The 16099-nt window shown below is 46.0% G+C and overlaps 1 protein-coding gene across 2 annotated transcripts in view; it reads left to right on the forward strand.

Moving 5' to 3' along the window:
• The window catches only part of ATP13A3 (ATPase 13A3), a 449747-nt gene that overhangs the window by 259022 nt on the left and 174626 nt on the right, over positions 1-16099 (forward strand). For both annotated transcript variants that reach the window (XM_082249624.1, XM_082249623.1), the window contains exon 17: positions 4175-4192. In XM_082249624.1, coding sequence (XP_082105750.1) covers positions 4175-4192 — 18 coding nt within the window. The remainder of the gene's footprint in view (positions 1-4174; positions 4193-16099) is intronic.

Raw genomic sequence — 16099 nt, forward strand, 5'->3', positions numbered from 1 at the left:
GGGGATGTGAGGGGGGATGTGAAGGGGGTGCGAAGGGGGCAGTGCTGTAGGGGGGTATGTGAAGGGGCAGTGCTGTGGGGGGGGGGTGAAGGGGGCAGTGCTGTGGGGAGGATGTAAAGGGGGCAGTGCTGTGGGGAGCATGTGAAGGGGGCAATGCTGTGGGGGGTGAAGGGGGATGTTAAGTGGGGGAGATGTGAAGGGGGCAGTGCGTGGGGGAGATGTGAAGGGGGCAGTGCGTTGGGGGGATGTGAAGGGGGAAGTGCTGTGGGGGGATGTGAAGGGGGCAGTGCTGAGGGGGGATGTGAAGGGGGCAGTGCTGAGGGGGGATGTGAAGGGGGCAGTGCTGAGGGGGGATGTGAAGGGGGCCATGCTGTGGGGGGATGTGAAGGGGGCAGCGCTGTAGGGCGGATGTGAAGGGGGCAGTGCGGTGGGGGGTGAAGGGGGCGGTGCGGTGGGGGTGAAGGGGGCGGTGCTGTGGGGGGATGTGAAGGGGGCCATGCTGTGGGGGGGATGTGAAGGGGGCAGTGCTGTAGGGTGTTCCCTTTTCCGCTTACTTTGACAACATTGTCACGACACAGTGGGGTTGTCCAAAACGCAGTGGTTCCTAAGTGCTTTTTGCATGCAGTATCCTTATGAGAATTAGCTGCATTAAAAGTAGACGGTCCCACCTGTAGGGGACTCGTCGGTTTCCAGGTTAAATAAAGCTACCTCCATTCCGTTTGAGGAGTCCCCGGCCTTTAAATATACAGCTAAAAAATTCAGAGGAGGTGACTAGAGCTCGGTGGCTGCCGTGGGTATCTTTCACTGGGTCAGAGGTGTACTCCAATTCTATTGAGGTGTAGATTTTGCGTTGCATGGGCATGTGCCCTCCTCCCCTCCCGACCCTTACCCTTTTATGTTGTCAATTTTTCAAGGGGTTTTTTTTTTTTTTTTCTCTTTATGTAAGATCCTAGGGGGTCTTACAAGGTCTGGCTATGCCTCTAAATACACGATATTCCCATTGGGGGGAAAGACACATTTTGCACTAAATCCCAAGGAAGGGTCTTCTCAATTTATTTATTACCCCCTTTTATGGGGGGATAATTTGAACACGTGCACGTTTGTTTAGATTATTCTTTAGTGGGTTTTTTTTTTTTTTTTTTTTTTTTTGTGGGTGTGCTTGGATTTGCCACAAGTGTGATATGCTGAGTTTGGATTCACAATGAGCATAATGATGAATAATTTTTTTTTTTTACACTTCCGGGAGGGGGGGGGGGGTGTGTTGGGTTTCTTTTTTTTCTCTCTTTTCTTGGTGTTTATCCTGATGTATGTATTATTTTTTTTATGGTTTAATTGGTCTGTATCTGTAAAAAATAAAACCCAATAAAAATTGTCAAATTTAAAAAGAAAAAAAAATATACAGCTGATAGAAAGGCAGAGGCTCTGGCCTGCCATATGTTCGATGTGGCTGGTTTGGCACTTAGGCCGGTATTTACTATTGCCCTGGAGTCGCAAGCTCTGACCGAGTGGGTTAAACTTTTACGCTGGGACCTGGAGGGGAAACGGCTTCCCCCTGTCTTTGTGGAGCTTGCTGCTCAGTTCTTCCAGGGGCTTCAGTTTATCTGTGATGCCTCTCGGATGCGGCTCCTTTGATTTCTAGGCTGTCTGTATCAGCAGTGGTCCTTCGGCGTATTATCTGGCTGAAATACTGGTCTAAAACCAGACTTCTAAGAAGGCCTTCTCGGCACCGATGTGCTCAGGGGGTCTGGACTCTGGCAGAGTCCAGACTGCCAATTAATGTTCTGGAATCCTGAGCGATCAGCCTTTGTCTGGCTCATTGGACAATTCTTCTTCAGGGGTGTCCAGTACAAATTTCTTTGGACAATGCCACGGCCGTGGTCTTTGTCAATTACCAAGGGGGCACAAGCAGTGTCCTGGCAGCTCGGTAAGTAGCTGGCATTCTAAGGTGTCCTGACTGATTCGTTCCAGCCCTCTCAAACTTCTGCCATGACCCCTGTGCAGCATTCAGGCAGAAGGGATTCCGGTCATTCTAGTGGCTCCAGACTGGTCTCACTGATCTTGGTATGCTGATCTGGTACGGCTCGTCGCCGATGCTCCTTGGGTACTTCCTCTCAGGGAGGATCTGCTGTCCCAAGGACCAATCTTCCATCCTGCTTTACAGTCGCTGGCCTTAATGGCTTAGCTGTTGAATGCCAGGTGCTGAAGGGTGGTGGTTTGTTTGAATCAGTGATTCCTACGTTGTTAAAAGCTTGGAAATATGCCTCTAGGAAGATCTACCATTGTACGTGGAAGACGTACATTGCGTGGTGTGAGTCTTTTGGGGTTCATCCTCGCTCCTTCTTGGATCCTAGGATCCTTTGTCTTTCACGGCAAATGCTCTGGTTGTTCTCTTTGTCCCCATTCGCAAAGGTGTATACGTTGCTTTCAATGAATCTTTTCTATTGACTGCTTCACAAGATAAAGGAATAATTCTGGTGAATCCTCATTGCTCTAATTTGGCCCAGGAGAACCCAGGCCCTAAATAAAAAATTGCTGGCTCACTCATTCCCACTTTACTCATGGTGAGAAAATCTGTCTTGTAGGGTTTATCCTCAAACCTAGAGGACCTACTTTTGCTGGTGCAAGGGTGGCCACCTCAAACCCTGTAAATATTGTATACCTTGCATCCTAGCATGCCTCCAGGCTGGTCTGGGCCAGCATCTAGCTCTTAGTACTCTATAGGGACAAATTTCTGTCTTATCCATTCTGTTCCATAAACCTTTGCTTTCTCACTGTCTTGTCAAGACCTTTTGTGCAAGGAGTTGCTCATGTTAATCTCTCACTCAGACCACCCGTGTCTCCTTAGAAACTGAATCTCATACATAGTTCTTCAAAAACCTCCCTTTGAACCTGACTGAGGACTTCCCATTGGAGTGTCTCTCGAGTAAGCTGGCCTTTTTAGTGGCCATTACCTCCGTCAGGCTTGTATCTGAGTTGAGGGCTCTCCATAGGGACAAGGTGGTCCTAAGACCCTCTTTCCTCACCAAGGTTGGCCCTTCTTTTAATTTCAGAGGATATTGTCCTCCCTTCCCTTATGCCCTGCTAGAAAACATGCCAAGGGAATTTCACTCCGCTGCCTAGATGTGGTCAGATTTGTTAGGGTCTATCTAGCTGCAACATCTTCTTTCAGAAAATATTTTCCTTGTTTTCTTCCCTGAAGGTCCCAAAATGGGACATCCTGCTACCTTTTTGAACCATTACTAGTTGGCTCAGTCTGTTCATTTGCAGGGCAAGGACTCATTCACATATCGCTTAGCGAGAACGCAGGTTCCTGCTAGCGATTTAAAAAGCATGATTCACAAGTGAAAGCACCTATCGCGCTTAGGGCTGCCCATTCACTAAACCTGTGTAAGTTTCTATTGCCAAAGACGCTCAGGGACCATATTTTTGCTCTGAACCAGGCACAATTCTACATATGCTTTTTGCTCTGTGACAATAGCTGCTGCTTCTGTCCGTTACACAACCATTCCTTCAATTCAGTTATATGTGTCAAAGGGATGGAAAGTGAGGGAAAATGTCTCCTAAATTAAGTCAGACTGCAGTATCAATCTGACATACTGTACATATTTTAACCCTTCCTCACCCTATCTAAAGTAAAAAAAAAAAAATTGGCTCGAGTTGGCTTTTGAGAGAGCCCAAACGATCACACAAGTTGGGAAATGGGCCCTGATCGATGATTTTACCCCCTGATATGCTGAGGCTGAATTCTTCATCTGCATTTCTTGCCTTTTTACTTTCCTTTGACATACATTTATAAGGTTGATTTGAGCCTATGGGGGAGATTTACTGGTGCACGCAAAATCTGGTGCACCTCTGCATGGTAAGCAATTCAAATTGGTGGCAGCCTTAACCGCTCTCAGTTGATCGCTTTTCAGGAAGGGGGGGGGGGGTCTCCTAAATAGTGTGTTTTGTTTTGTTTTTGTTTTTTCTTACCTTTTTATTAGGCTGCTTCTTTTTTTTTTTTTTTTTTTTTTTTGTTTTTCAACCTCAAAGGGGATTTTGTATTGAAAAAAGTCCTTAAACCAAGTACTGTAGTACAGCACAAGCTTACAGCTGGGCATAACTATAAAAGATGGTGAAACAAGATTGCGGTTTAAAATTTTTAATGTTTTGTTTTTTCTTTTCTGTTTTACAGGAACTGTTTGAATTACAGGTAAGCAACACTTATTATTGCAGCACTGAATATAGATAATCTCATCTGTCAGTATCGCTACTAGCCCTTCTGTTACATTTTCCTATGTCCACACTTTTTGAGTTCTGCACAACTTGACAATGTTTGAGTTCTTGTCTGAATTGCATTTTTTATCTTGTCCATTGAGCAACTCAAGAATTTGGATACAGCCAGGTTATACTGCCACCTCAAGCAACAAAAAGAAAAGCAAGGCCTCTAAACCTTAATTAACATACGTATCAAAAACCTTGAGTCCACAGTGAAACAAACTATCATACTTTTTTTACCGGTTAACATACTGGTTTTTACAACCTTAAATAAAATAAAAAAAAGGAAACCATGTATAGCAAATATACTGTATATATATTTTTTCTATGTTTTTCAAAGTTGTAAAAACACATAGTACCCCTAAGGCTCCTTTCACACTTGTGCTACCTAAAAATTGCACGATTTTGCCGCAATTTCTTTTGGTTGCGATTTTGCCTGAACTCAAACAATGCTTATGCCTATGGACCTCAAAATGCATCAAAGTCAAACCAAAGTAGTGCAGGGACTACTTTGAAGTCGTTGCAACTTGAAGTTGCACAGATATGAATGGTAATCATTGAAAATCATGGAGTACGACTTGTCATGTTACTTTGCAGTCCCAAATCGCAGGACAAGTAGCACAAGTGTGAAAGGGGCTTAAAACTGTATTTTTAACCACTTCCATACCGCGCCATAATAAAATGACGGCGGCAGGAAGTCTTTCTCGATCCGCGCGGCGATCGGGGGTGAGGTTCGTCCCTCGGACTGAGCCCAACCCCGATCAAGGTAAACAGCCAATGAAATTGCCTGTTTACCACGTGATCGGCTGTGTCAATCACAGCCGATCACATGAGCGGCTCCAGCGCGAGCCCCTCATTCCCTCCTCAATGCGCGCCCCCCGGGGGCGAGGCTCGCCCCTCCGACAGAGCCCATCCCCGATCTAGGTAAAGAGCCAATGAAATTGGCTCTTTACCACGTGACCGGCTGTGTCCAATCACAGCCGGTCACAAATGTCAACGCAGAACACAGTAACTAGCTGTCACCGTGTTCTCCTCCTCACACACTGATCCTGTGTGAGGAGGAGATTGTGGTAACAGCTAGTTACCAAGTACAGTGCACCCCAAACACACTGATTGCCCCCCCCCCCCCCCCCCCCAATAAAGAGCACCTGTCACTAGCCCATCAAAGTACCTGTCACTAGCGCATCATAGTACCTGTCACTAGCCCATCATAGTACCTGAGTACCTGTCACCAGCCCATCAGGTACTCTGATGACAGCTACTGGGGTATTCTGATGGGCTGGTGACAGGTATTCGGGTACTCTGATGACAGGTACTCGGGTACTCTGATGACAGGTACTCGGGTACTTTGAGTACCCGTCATCGGAGTACCCGAGTACCCGTCATCGGAGTACCCGAGTACCCGTCATCGGAGTACCCGAGTACCCGTCATCGGAGTACCCGTCATCGGAGTACCCGAGTACCCGTCATCGGAGTACCCGAGTACCCGTCATCGGAGTACCCGAGTACCTGTCACCTACCCATCAGAGTACCCGAGTACCTGTCACCTACCCATCAGAGTACCTGACACCTGAAGTACCCGAGTACTTGCCACCTGCTCATCAGTACCCATCACTACTCATTAGTACTCATCAGTACCCATCAGTACCTATCACCTATCAGTATCGGTACTACTCATCAGTACCTATCACCTGCCCATCAGAGTACCCGAGTACCTGCCACCTGCTAATCAGTACCCGAGTACCTGTCACCTACCCATCAGAGTACCCGAGTACCTGTCACCTACCCATCAGAGTACCCGAGTACCTGTCACCTACCCATCAGAGTACCCGAGTACCTGTCACCTACCCATCAGAGTACCCGAGTACCTGTCACCTACCCATCGGAGTACCCAAGTACCTGCCACCTGCCCATCGGAGTACCTGACACCTGAAGTACCCGAGTACTTGCCACCTGCTCATCAGTACCCATCACTACTCATTAGTACCCATCAGTACCTATCACCTATCAGTATCAGTACTGATCATCCGTACCCATCAGTACAGTATCAGTATCACCTATCAGTATCAGTACTACTCATCAGTACCCATCAGTACAGTATCAGTATCACCTATCAGTATCGGTACTACTCATCAGTACCCATCAGTACCTATCACCTGCCTGTTACCTGCCAATCAGAGTACCCGAGTACCTGCCACCTGCTAATCAGTACCAGAGTACCTGTCACCTGCCTGTCACCTGCCCAGCAAAGTACCCGAGTACCTGTCACCCTTCATACAGCCACCATGTCCAAGTCCAAAAAGGTTTATATACGTCCTCCGTTTAAACCTAAATACCGGTGTTATGGCAGCAGATAGCTGCCATAACCCTGGTATTTTTTTAAACCGTGGATGGTTGGCTTTCCGATGAGGGTGGTCCCAGCGGCGGATTCTCTGCGGGATCACCCTTCCGGGATGGCGGAACTGGTGCCCCCCCCCCCTTCCCTCCACGTTCCGGTCCTTTTCCCCGCTTACCGGACCCACTGGCAGCGGGGAAAACGATCCGGTCCTAGATCCTCACAGACAGGATGTCGAGTGAGGGCAAGCTTGCCCTCACTCGACTCTATGGTCTTGGAGGACCGGAGCTACGGCAAACGTTGTTGCCTAGCAACCGGTTTAAAGGTCCCTTTTTTTTTTTTTTTTTTCTATTTTCTTTCTATCTTTTAGTGTACTTGTGAGATCTGAGGACTTTTTGACCCCAGATCTCACAAAAAAAGAGGTCCTGTCGTGCCTTTTTCTATTACAAGGAATGTTTACATTCCTTGTAATAGAAATAAAAATGATCAAATTTTTTTTTTTTTTAAAAAACGGTGTTAAAATAAAAAATAATAAATAAAATAAATAGTAAAAAAAAAAAAAAAAAAAATGAACGCCCTGTAGCCGTGAGCTCGCGCGCGGAAGCGAACGCATACTGAAACCCCGCCCACATATGTAAATGGTGTTCAAACCACACATGTGAGGTATCGCCGCGATCGTTGGAGCAAGAGTAATAATTTGAGCCCTAGACCTCCTCTGTAACTCTAAGATTGCAACCTGTAGAAATTTTTAAAGTGTCGCCTATGGGGATTTTTAAGTACCAAAGTTTGTCGCCATTCCGTGAGCGTGCGCAATTTTGAAGCATGACATGTTGAGTATCTATTTACTCGGCGTAACATTATCTTTCACATTATGGAAAAAAATTGGGCTAACTTTACTGGTTTCTTATTTTTTAATTAAAAAAAGTGAATTTTTTCCAATAAAATTGCGTTTGGAAGACCGCTGCGCAAATACGGTGTGATAAAAAATATTGCAATAATCTCCATTTTATTCTCTAGGGTCTCTGCTAAAAAATATTTATGTATATATATATATATATATATATATATATATATATATATATAATGTTTGGGGGTTCTAAGTAGTTTTCTAGCAAAAACAACTGATTTTAGCTTGTAAACAACAAATGTCAAAAATAGGCCTAGGCAAGTGGCTAGGATGCATGATGGTGCTCCTTGGATGTTGGGCCCCTCTATATGGCTAGGCTGTGAAAAAGTCTCACACATGTGGTATTGCCATACTCAGGAGGAGTGGCAGAATGTATTTTGGGGTGTCATTTTTGCTGTGTACATGCTATGTGTTAGGAATATCCTATAAATTGACAACTTTGTGTAAAAAAAAAAAAAAAAGTTTTATTTATTTTTTTCCCACATTTTCCAAAAACTTGTGAAAAAAAAATGACATGTTCAAACGACCCATGATGCCTCATAAAATATACGTTGGAGTGTTTGCTTTCCAAAATGGGGTCATTTTGTGGACTTTTCCATTGTATTGTGTTGTGCGTTTTATACGTTCGAGAATATTATTCTGATTATTTTAAATTTATTACTAAAAGGCGGTGTCTGAACTATCAATAGAATTATGACGCAGTGCCTCCAGCCGATTACGGCAAATTATTTAATAATTAAGAAAAACCCAATCAATTTTGTTCAGACACTCCTAGTACACCACGCAATTTTCCCAGAGTTCTTTTTTTGTCGATTAATTTCTTTTTAAAAGCATATACCAATCTTAGTGAAACAGTCTACAGTAGGGAATATATATATATATATATATATATATATATATATATATATATATATATAAGAATATTTATTCACAAGACATATTTCCTGACAGACTCCATGGCAGCACACGTATGGGTAGGCTCCGCCTCCTCTCCTACCCTATAGGACCCCACTCCCATAAATCTTTGCTCCATACCAGGAGCCGTGTTCCTTTTTCGTCCTCCTCCTGCGAGAAGGAAGTCTTACCTTATAGGACGTCTATCGGTTTCAGGCGAGCTGGTGGCGTGTGGACCTTGTTGATGTCAGATGCCTCCTGTTTTATGTCCAGCAATCTCGATATTTATCGGGTGGACCCGGGCAATATTATTTTAAAATGCTGAAGAGGCCGTAAATCCTGAATGAGAGGTGGGCTGCATTGATGGCCAATACGTCCTTGCTATTGAGCGGATAGGCCCTGGTGCCCTGTCACACACGCATGAATTCATCCAGGCCTGAGACTGTTCGTTTATCGTCATGGTGGTAAAGTATAAAACTTTCTTTTGGTTTCATTGTATTTCCTGTTTGTGCGGTGGAGCGCTCCTGCGTTCCAGATCGTCGCTTAGGCTCCTCCCCCTGCCTCGCTGGACCTTCAATTGGTTGTCCAGGATGAGGCTTGGCCCTGGTATCGTCTGCGCATGCGCGCGCATCGCTCCCGATCTCCTATGACGATATTGCGTCGTTTGGGGCGTGGCTTTGCGGCGCCCGGGAGATTTAAGCAGCTGTCATTCCTGTTTACAATGGGATGTCTGCGGGCGTTGCGGTGGCTTCCCCGTGCTGTTTCTCTGCTTTTCAGCGGTGAGTCATGCTTTGATCCAGGTGCCATTTGGGGTAAAAGGGTTGGTGTGGAGACGAAAGTCAGTACATGTATGCTTACTTTCTTCCTGTGCAGGCTTTTGCTTCTATCTGCAAATGGATGCTTCACCACCCCCCGGTGGCCAGTCCCTGCGCAACAGGTGAGCTAGTTTTTCTTAACCCTTACCTGCTTGCGTTGGCTGGTGGAATGGAGCCTAAGTGTGTTTTTCTTTCCCTATTTAGCCCTTTTAGGTCTGACCAACGCCCTATTTCTGGATCAAAGGATCGTTCTCCTTCAGCCCATCGGCATTCTTCATCAAAGTCTGGTCATAGGTCTAGCTCCAGGTCTAAACGACATGAGCACACTTCCAGTTCAGTCGCTCCGCGGCAATCCCGCCATTCTGACCGAAGTTCAGGGAAATCATGCTGGGGCTGTCGAGCCCATATCCCTGAGGATAGATCCCTATGTGATACCTGTTATTCCAGGGTTTTGAGGGAAAAGCAAGACACTGCACAACCAGTGGAGGCTATGGTCAGGCGGATTGTAAAAGAATCCCTTAGAGATTGGGATTCGAGCAGGCTTTCGGGTCACTCTTCAGAGGCTCCTGGTTTCCTCCTAAGGGATGAAGTGGAGCCAGGTACCTCACAACCAAGTCGTCTGTCAGAAGATTCTACAGACAGTGAAGATGATTTGGCAGACCAGAATGTAGGTTTTGAACTTGCTATGGTCCCACCGCTAGTTAAGGCGGTTAAGGAGGCATTAAAATGGGAAGATCCAGCTGAGTCCCCAGCTAAACAGAAGAAATACTTCAAACACCTCAAAAAAGAGCGTTCCCATTTTCCCCTCCTAGGGGAATTGGGAGAAATTATTACAGACGAGTGGCAGGGAGTTGAAAAGAGAAACTCTTTGTCATCTAAGGTCTCCAGAATGTATCCCTTTAAGGATGATAAGGTGAAACATCTAGACTCCGCTCCCACGGTGGATGCGGCCTTGATGAGGTTGGTGAAACACGTAACCTTACCATTGGAAGACTCAGTCTCATTCAAAGACGCTCTTGACAGGCGGATTGACACAGATCTTAAGAAAATTTATCTCTCCGCAGGTATGGCGTGTAAGCCGGCTCTGGCTTTGGCAGCCACATCCAAGGCAATGGAAGTCTGGGTAGACAGCGTGGAGGCTACACTTCAGACTGTCTCCGAAGAGGTGGCCAGGAGTTCAGCCATTCAGGAGTTGAGACTGGCAACGGCTTTCTTGGGTGAGGCATCCATTGATATAATCCGCTTGGCGGCGCGGGTCATGCTGTCCTCTGTCACGGCCAAACGCGCCTTGTGGTTGCGCCCCTGGTTGGCCGACCCTGCCTCTAAGCAGGCCTGGTGCAAAATTCCCTTTGAGGGTTCCTCCCTCTTTGGTAATAAACTGGACAGTGCTATTACCCGTGCCACTGGTGGTAAATCTGGTTTCCTTCCCCAGGATCGCCGGTTGATAGATCAGAGAAGACCTCAAAACAGACAAAATCCTGATCGTGCCAGAGAGGCCCGTTTTTACAGGCCCGGTCGTGAGTTCAGGAAGAACTGGAAGCGCCCTCAGTCTACAGGGCAGAAGTTCTCCAAAGGAAAATCTTCAGCAAGCCGAGAGGCGACGAAGTCTTTTTGACATCGAACCTGTCCAGACGGTGCGGGTAGGCGCACGCTTGCTTCAGTTTGCGCACGTCTGGGCAGCCTCGATCGAAGATCAATGGGCCGTCAGAACCGTATCACACGGACATGTGTGGATTTTCGACAGAAGCCCCATTCTTCGCTTCATTCCTACGGCCTTACCCCGTTCAGAAGAGAAGAAGTCAACTCTTCTTACATATGTAGAATCCCTGGTTGCCCAGGGTGCAGCAGTGCCTGTCCCAACCGAGGAACGGTTCCAAGGCATCTACTCTCCGCTCTTCATGGTCTTGAAGAAAAGCGGCTCTTGGAGGCCGGTTATAGACCTAACACACCTAAACACCTTCATCAGGAAAGAGAGGTTCAGGATGGAAACACTTTTTACAATTCGGCAAGTGGTACAGCCAGAGGATTGGATGATATCCATAGACTTGAAAGATGCCTACTTTCACGTCCCAGTCGCAGCAGAAATGCAAAAATTTCTCCGATTCGCAGTGGGTCAGGTGCATCTTCAATTTACCTGTCTCCCTTTCGGGCTTACCACATCACCTCGAATCTTTTCCAAAATCTTACTGGCTGTAGTAGCCCTGATCAGAGCAAAAGGGATTCGTCTTTACCATTACTTGGACGACTTGCTCCTTCTGTCAGAACATCAGGATCAAATTCTGCTTCACAGATCTCAAGTAATTTCCACCCTTCAAGAGTTCGGGTGGCTCCTGAATTTGGAAAAAAGTCATCTGGAACCCACGAAGTCGTTGGTCTTCCTAGGGGCCCTCTTCAACACTTCCAGAGGCACTATCTCCCTTCCATTAGAGAAGATTCCGACAATTCGCAACAGGATTCGTCCGGCATTATCAGCCTCTCATCTCCGGGCATCCCAGTGCATGAAGATAATTGGGACCATGGTTTCCACGGCTCCCATGGTGAAGTGGGCACAGTGGAAGATGAGGCCCTTTCAGATGGGATTCCTCCAACAATGGAATTTCGAGAATCCAGAAGTCCTCATTCGGATAACTACGTCCATGAAGGACAGCCTAACCTGGTGGCTTCAGCGAAAGAATCTTTTAAACTGCCATTCAATCGTTCCAGCGTCCTGGTTGGTCATGACCTCGGACGCCAGCAGGACGGGATGGGGAGCGCATTGCCTGTCGGAGGTGGCCCAGGGCAGATGGGACTTCCCTACATACGGGGTGGTCTCGAATGTGCTGGAGCTTCGGGCAGCGTTCTGTGCTCTCCAGGCCTTTCAGCATCTGGCGACCGATGCCTCGGTCCTCCTAAGACTGGACAATACGACAGCCGTCGCCTACATCAAGAGACAAGGGGGCACCCGCAGTCCTTCTCTTCTGAAAGAAGTGAAACCTATTATGGATTGGGCTCAAAGACATCTGTCCAACTTGTCAGCCGCCTATCTTCCGGGTGCCCAGAACGTCCAGGCAGACTTCCTCTCGAGGTCTGCTCTGGACAACAACGAGTGGTCACTCCATCCAGAGACCTTCATATGGGTCATGTCTCTAGGTTACCATCCAGAGGTAGATCTGTTCGCATCTCCAAGCAATGCCAAACTGGAGAGATTCTACACGAGGTGGCGTTATCCCCAGGCCTACGGGGTAGACGCCCTGACGGATCATTGGAATTTTCAAACGGCCTATGCGTTTCCTCCAGTGCCAGTCATCTTCAAGTTTCTTCACAGACTCAGGACAGAGAGAGTGCAGATCATAGCGATTCTTCCCTTCTGGCCAAAGAGACCGTGGTTTCCTCTGTTGCTCCAGCTGAGCTGTCGGGACCCGATACCTCTGCCAGTCAGGCCGGACCTTCTGTCCCAAGGGCCTATTCTTCACCCCTGCCCAGCACAGCTTCATCTCATGGCATGGCTGTTGAGAGGGAAAGATTGAAAGCGCTCGGTTGTCCAAACGAGGCAATCGCTACAATGATGAGTGCCAGAAGACCCGGCACGAACAAGGTCTATGAAAAAATCTGGTCCAAGTTTAAGGATTATGTGGATAGCAGATCTAGCTCTGTCTCTGACCCAGGAATCCAGGATATTTTGGGCTTCCTCCAGTCCGGTCTGGACCTGTCATTGGCAGTAAGCTCCCTTCGGGTCCAAATTTCAGCCATTTCGGCCTTCACTGGGACTGCATGGGCGAAACACTCCCTGGTTCGCCAGTTCTTCAGAGGCGCTACTAGGTTAAGACCTCCTAGAAAGCCCAGGTTCCCTAAGTGGGATCTTCCTACGGTCTTGGAGTTTCTTTCCTCACTCACCTTGAATCAGAAGGATCCATTCTTCCTTAAAAACATCTCCATGAAAACAGCCTTTCTGGTGGCTATTACTTCGGCCAAACGGGTTTCTGAACTCGGTGCCTTGGGTTACAAGGAACCATTCCTTACGTTTTTCCCTGATCGGGTAGTATTGGTTCCGATGCTTGGCTCCAATCCGAAAGTAATGTCGGTATTCCATGTCAACCAGGAAATTGTCCTACCCACGTTCAAATCTCAAGATGAAAATTCTGTCCATCCTTTGGACGTGGGGGAAACTCTTCGGCTATATCTGGAGACTACAGCTCCTTTCCGCCAGTCAGACCATCTTTTTGTCCTCATCTGTGGAAAAAACAAGGGCAAACAAGCTTCCTCAAGATCTATAGCAAGTTGGATAGTTCAGACCATCCAGTGGGCATATAAAGCCAAGGGACTGGCTCCTCCAGAGGTGGTGACAGCTCATTCCACTAGAGGGATCTCTACGTCGTGGGCAGCTTCTCTTCATGTAGCTCCTGACGTGATTTGCAGAGCGGCTTCTTGGTCATCAATTCATACCTTTATGTCGCATTACTGTGTTGAACCGGCTTCTTTATCTTCGGTCAACTTTGGTTTAAAAGTCTTGTCTGTTGACGGTGCAAATTAAACCTTTTTCTGTTAAACCAGCAGTTACCCGCCCGGGTGTGTATGGCTAGTTATTTCCCATACGTGTGCTGCCATGGAGTCTGTCAGGAAAACGGAAAATTTATATCAATACTTACCGTAATTTTCCTTTCCTGATGGACTCCATGGCAGCAGGAGTCCCCTCCCATCTGCTGGAGTAGTTCTAGTTATGGAACACGGCTCCTGGTATGGAGCAAAGATTTATGGGAGTGGGGTCCTATAGGGTAGGAGAGGAGGCGGAGCCTACCCATACGTGTGCTGCCATGGAGTCCATCAGGAAAGGAAAATTACGGTAAGTATTGATATAAATTTTCCGTTTTTCACCATAAATGATCATACTTGAGTGACACAAAGGGGTAACCTTACATAAAATACAAACTTAAAACGATAAGGCTCCGTTCACATGTTAGCGTATGGATCGCGGGCAGAACCGCCACGATTCCGCCCGCGATCCGGAGATTATTGCAAATCGCGGGACGCCTGTGCGTTGCCCGTTCATTTGCAATAGCCCCCCAAACGCTGAGCGATGTTGCCGCGATTTCCGCCTGCCGAATCGCGGTAACATCGCGCAAAAAAAATTGTGCGACGCAGTACGCTCCAAAGAAGCTCTTGTACTTTTTTGGGCGTAATGCGTCCCGCGATTTTTTTTTTGCGCAATGTTACCGCGATTCGGCAGGCGGAAATCGCGGCAACATCGCTCAGCGTTTGGGGGGCTATTGCAAATCAACGGGCAACGCACAGGCGTCCCGCGATTTGCAATAATCTCCGGATCACGGGCGGAATCGCGGCGGTTCTGCCCGCGATCCATACGCTAACATGTGAATGGAGCCTTAATGCAATGTGATATTTAGCTAAACGATGAAAGTAAAATAAAGCAAGATTATGTTTTTCCCAGGTGTAGTATGAACCATAAATTAATATTCTATATAATCAGACCACAATTGTCTGCGAATTGCGAAGTCCGACAATCACTCCACTGCAGATGAAGCGAGAATAGGCCATGCAAAACGTAATACTAATACGCCAATATGCGTTAAATCTAATATTAATAAAAATGTTATAAAAACAAAAATCATCTCTTTAGAGAAAAATCTACATATGGTTTATACGGCTGGGATTGTACTTTCGTTACCCTTTAAATAGGAAATGTAAAACATTTAAGGAAGTACATAAACAATATTTGAATAATAATCAAGTAACAGCAAGGCATAATTACCATATTTAAAATGGCCGCTAGTTTAGAATGGTAGTTACCAGGTTCCTTAAGATGGCTGCATTTCCAAGATGGTGGCCAATTAGGGAGGAGTTTCGCTTGGCGTCCCTCAAAGGTTCAGATACATGGTGAACCAAGATGGAGTCGGTGTAGATGAGTCTGTGCATGGTTGTAATAGCGTGTATGTTGTAAGTGTGATGTATATTGGGCAAAATGTGATTTCCTGTGTCTCTCTCATCTGGGCTTTTATATGGTGTAGAACAAAGGACTATTAAAATTACCATAAGCCAAACCCAGTGGGAGGAACATTATCATCATTGGTTGGAACATCTTATTCATTAACTGGTGATGTCATAGGGTGACACCTCTACTAGTTAACCAAGATATGGGATATTAAAACTGTATAATTTCTCCATTTAAGATTATCATAACTAACAATATAATAATTTATCCATGCTCTCATCCTCTATACGTGTCCCATCTAATCCACCAGGTATCTGAATAAAGATTAATCTGGATAACACCATTCTCATATTTAATATATCTTATGTAATATATATATTGGATTTTACTTTTTAACCCAAGACTTCAATTAGTAGCAGTAAGAATTATATAGATACATATACAGTTATATATATTGATACACAACAGCTTGTATATGTAACTTTTTCTACACATGGTTACTTCTGATCAGAATATTATCCCTTAAGGGGTTATTATGTTAACAACAGTACATTCATGATTTGGGACTGGATGATAAAAATATGGGCGAAATTTCTGACCATTTGACACTACTATATAATGTACTTCTCAGTAGGAGGTTGTCATAACATCATAGTTCCATAACACCTTTTGTATATGATGGGGCAAAGATGTTGTATCAGTTTATGATTTTATGAAATTCATTTTGAGATTTGCAGTTCTCATCCTCATCAGACTAAGTGACAATGTTTATTTGACTCCATGTAGATTCCAGCAACTCTACCACCCTGTTGGTTTATAGGTAAATGAATGATAGATTCTAGTCTTTGTCTGGGCAGTTTTGTTTGTCTTCTCAGTGTGGAAACAATAGTATACTTGTTGGTGGATGGTTGAACACAGGTGTTATCCTGAATTTGAGTTTCGCCCATTGTGTGATAAAATGTCTCATG

This window comes from Pelophylax lessonae (genome assembly GCF_965119305.1).
Source record: "Pelophylax lessonae genome assembly, chromosome: 3".
Lineage (NCBI taxonomy): Eukaryota > Metazoa > Chordata > Amphibia > Anura > Ranidae > Pelophylax > Pelophylax lessonae.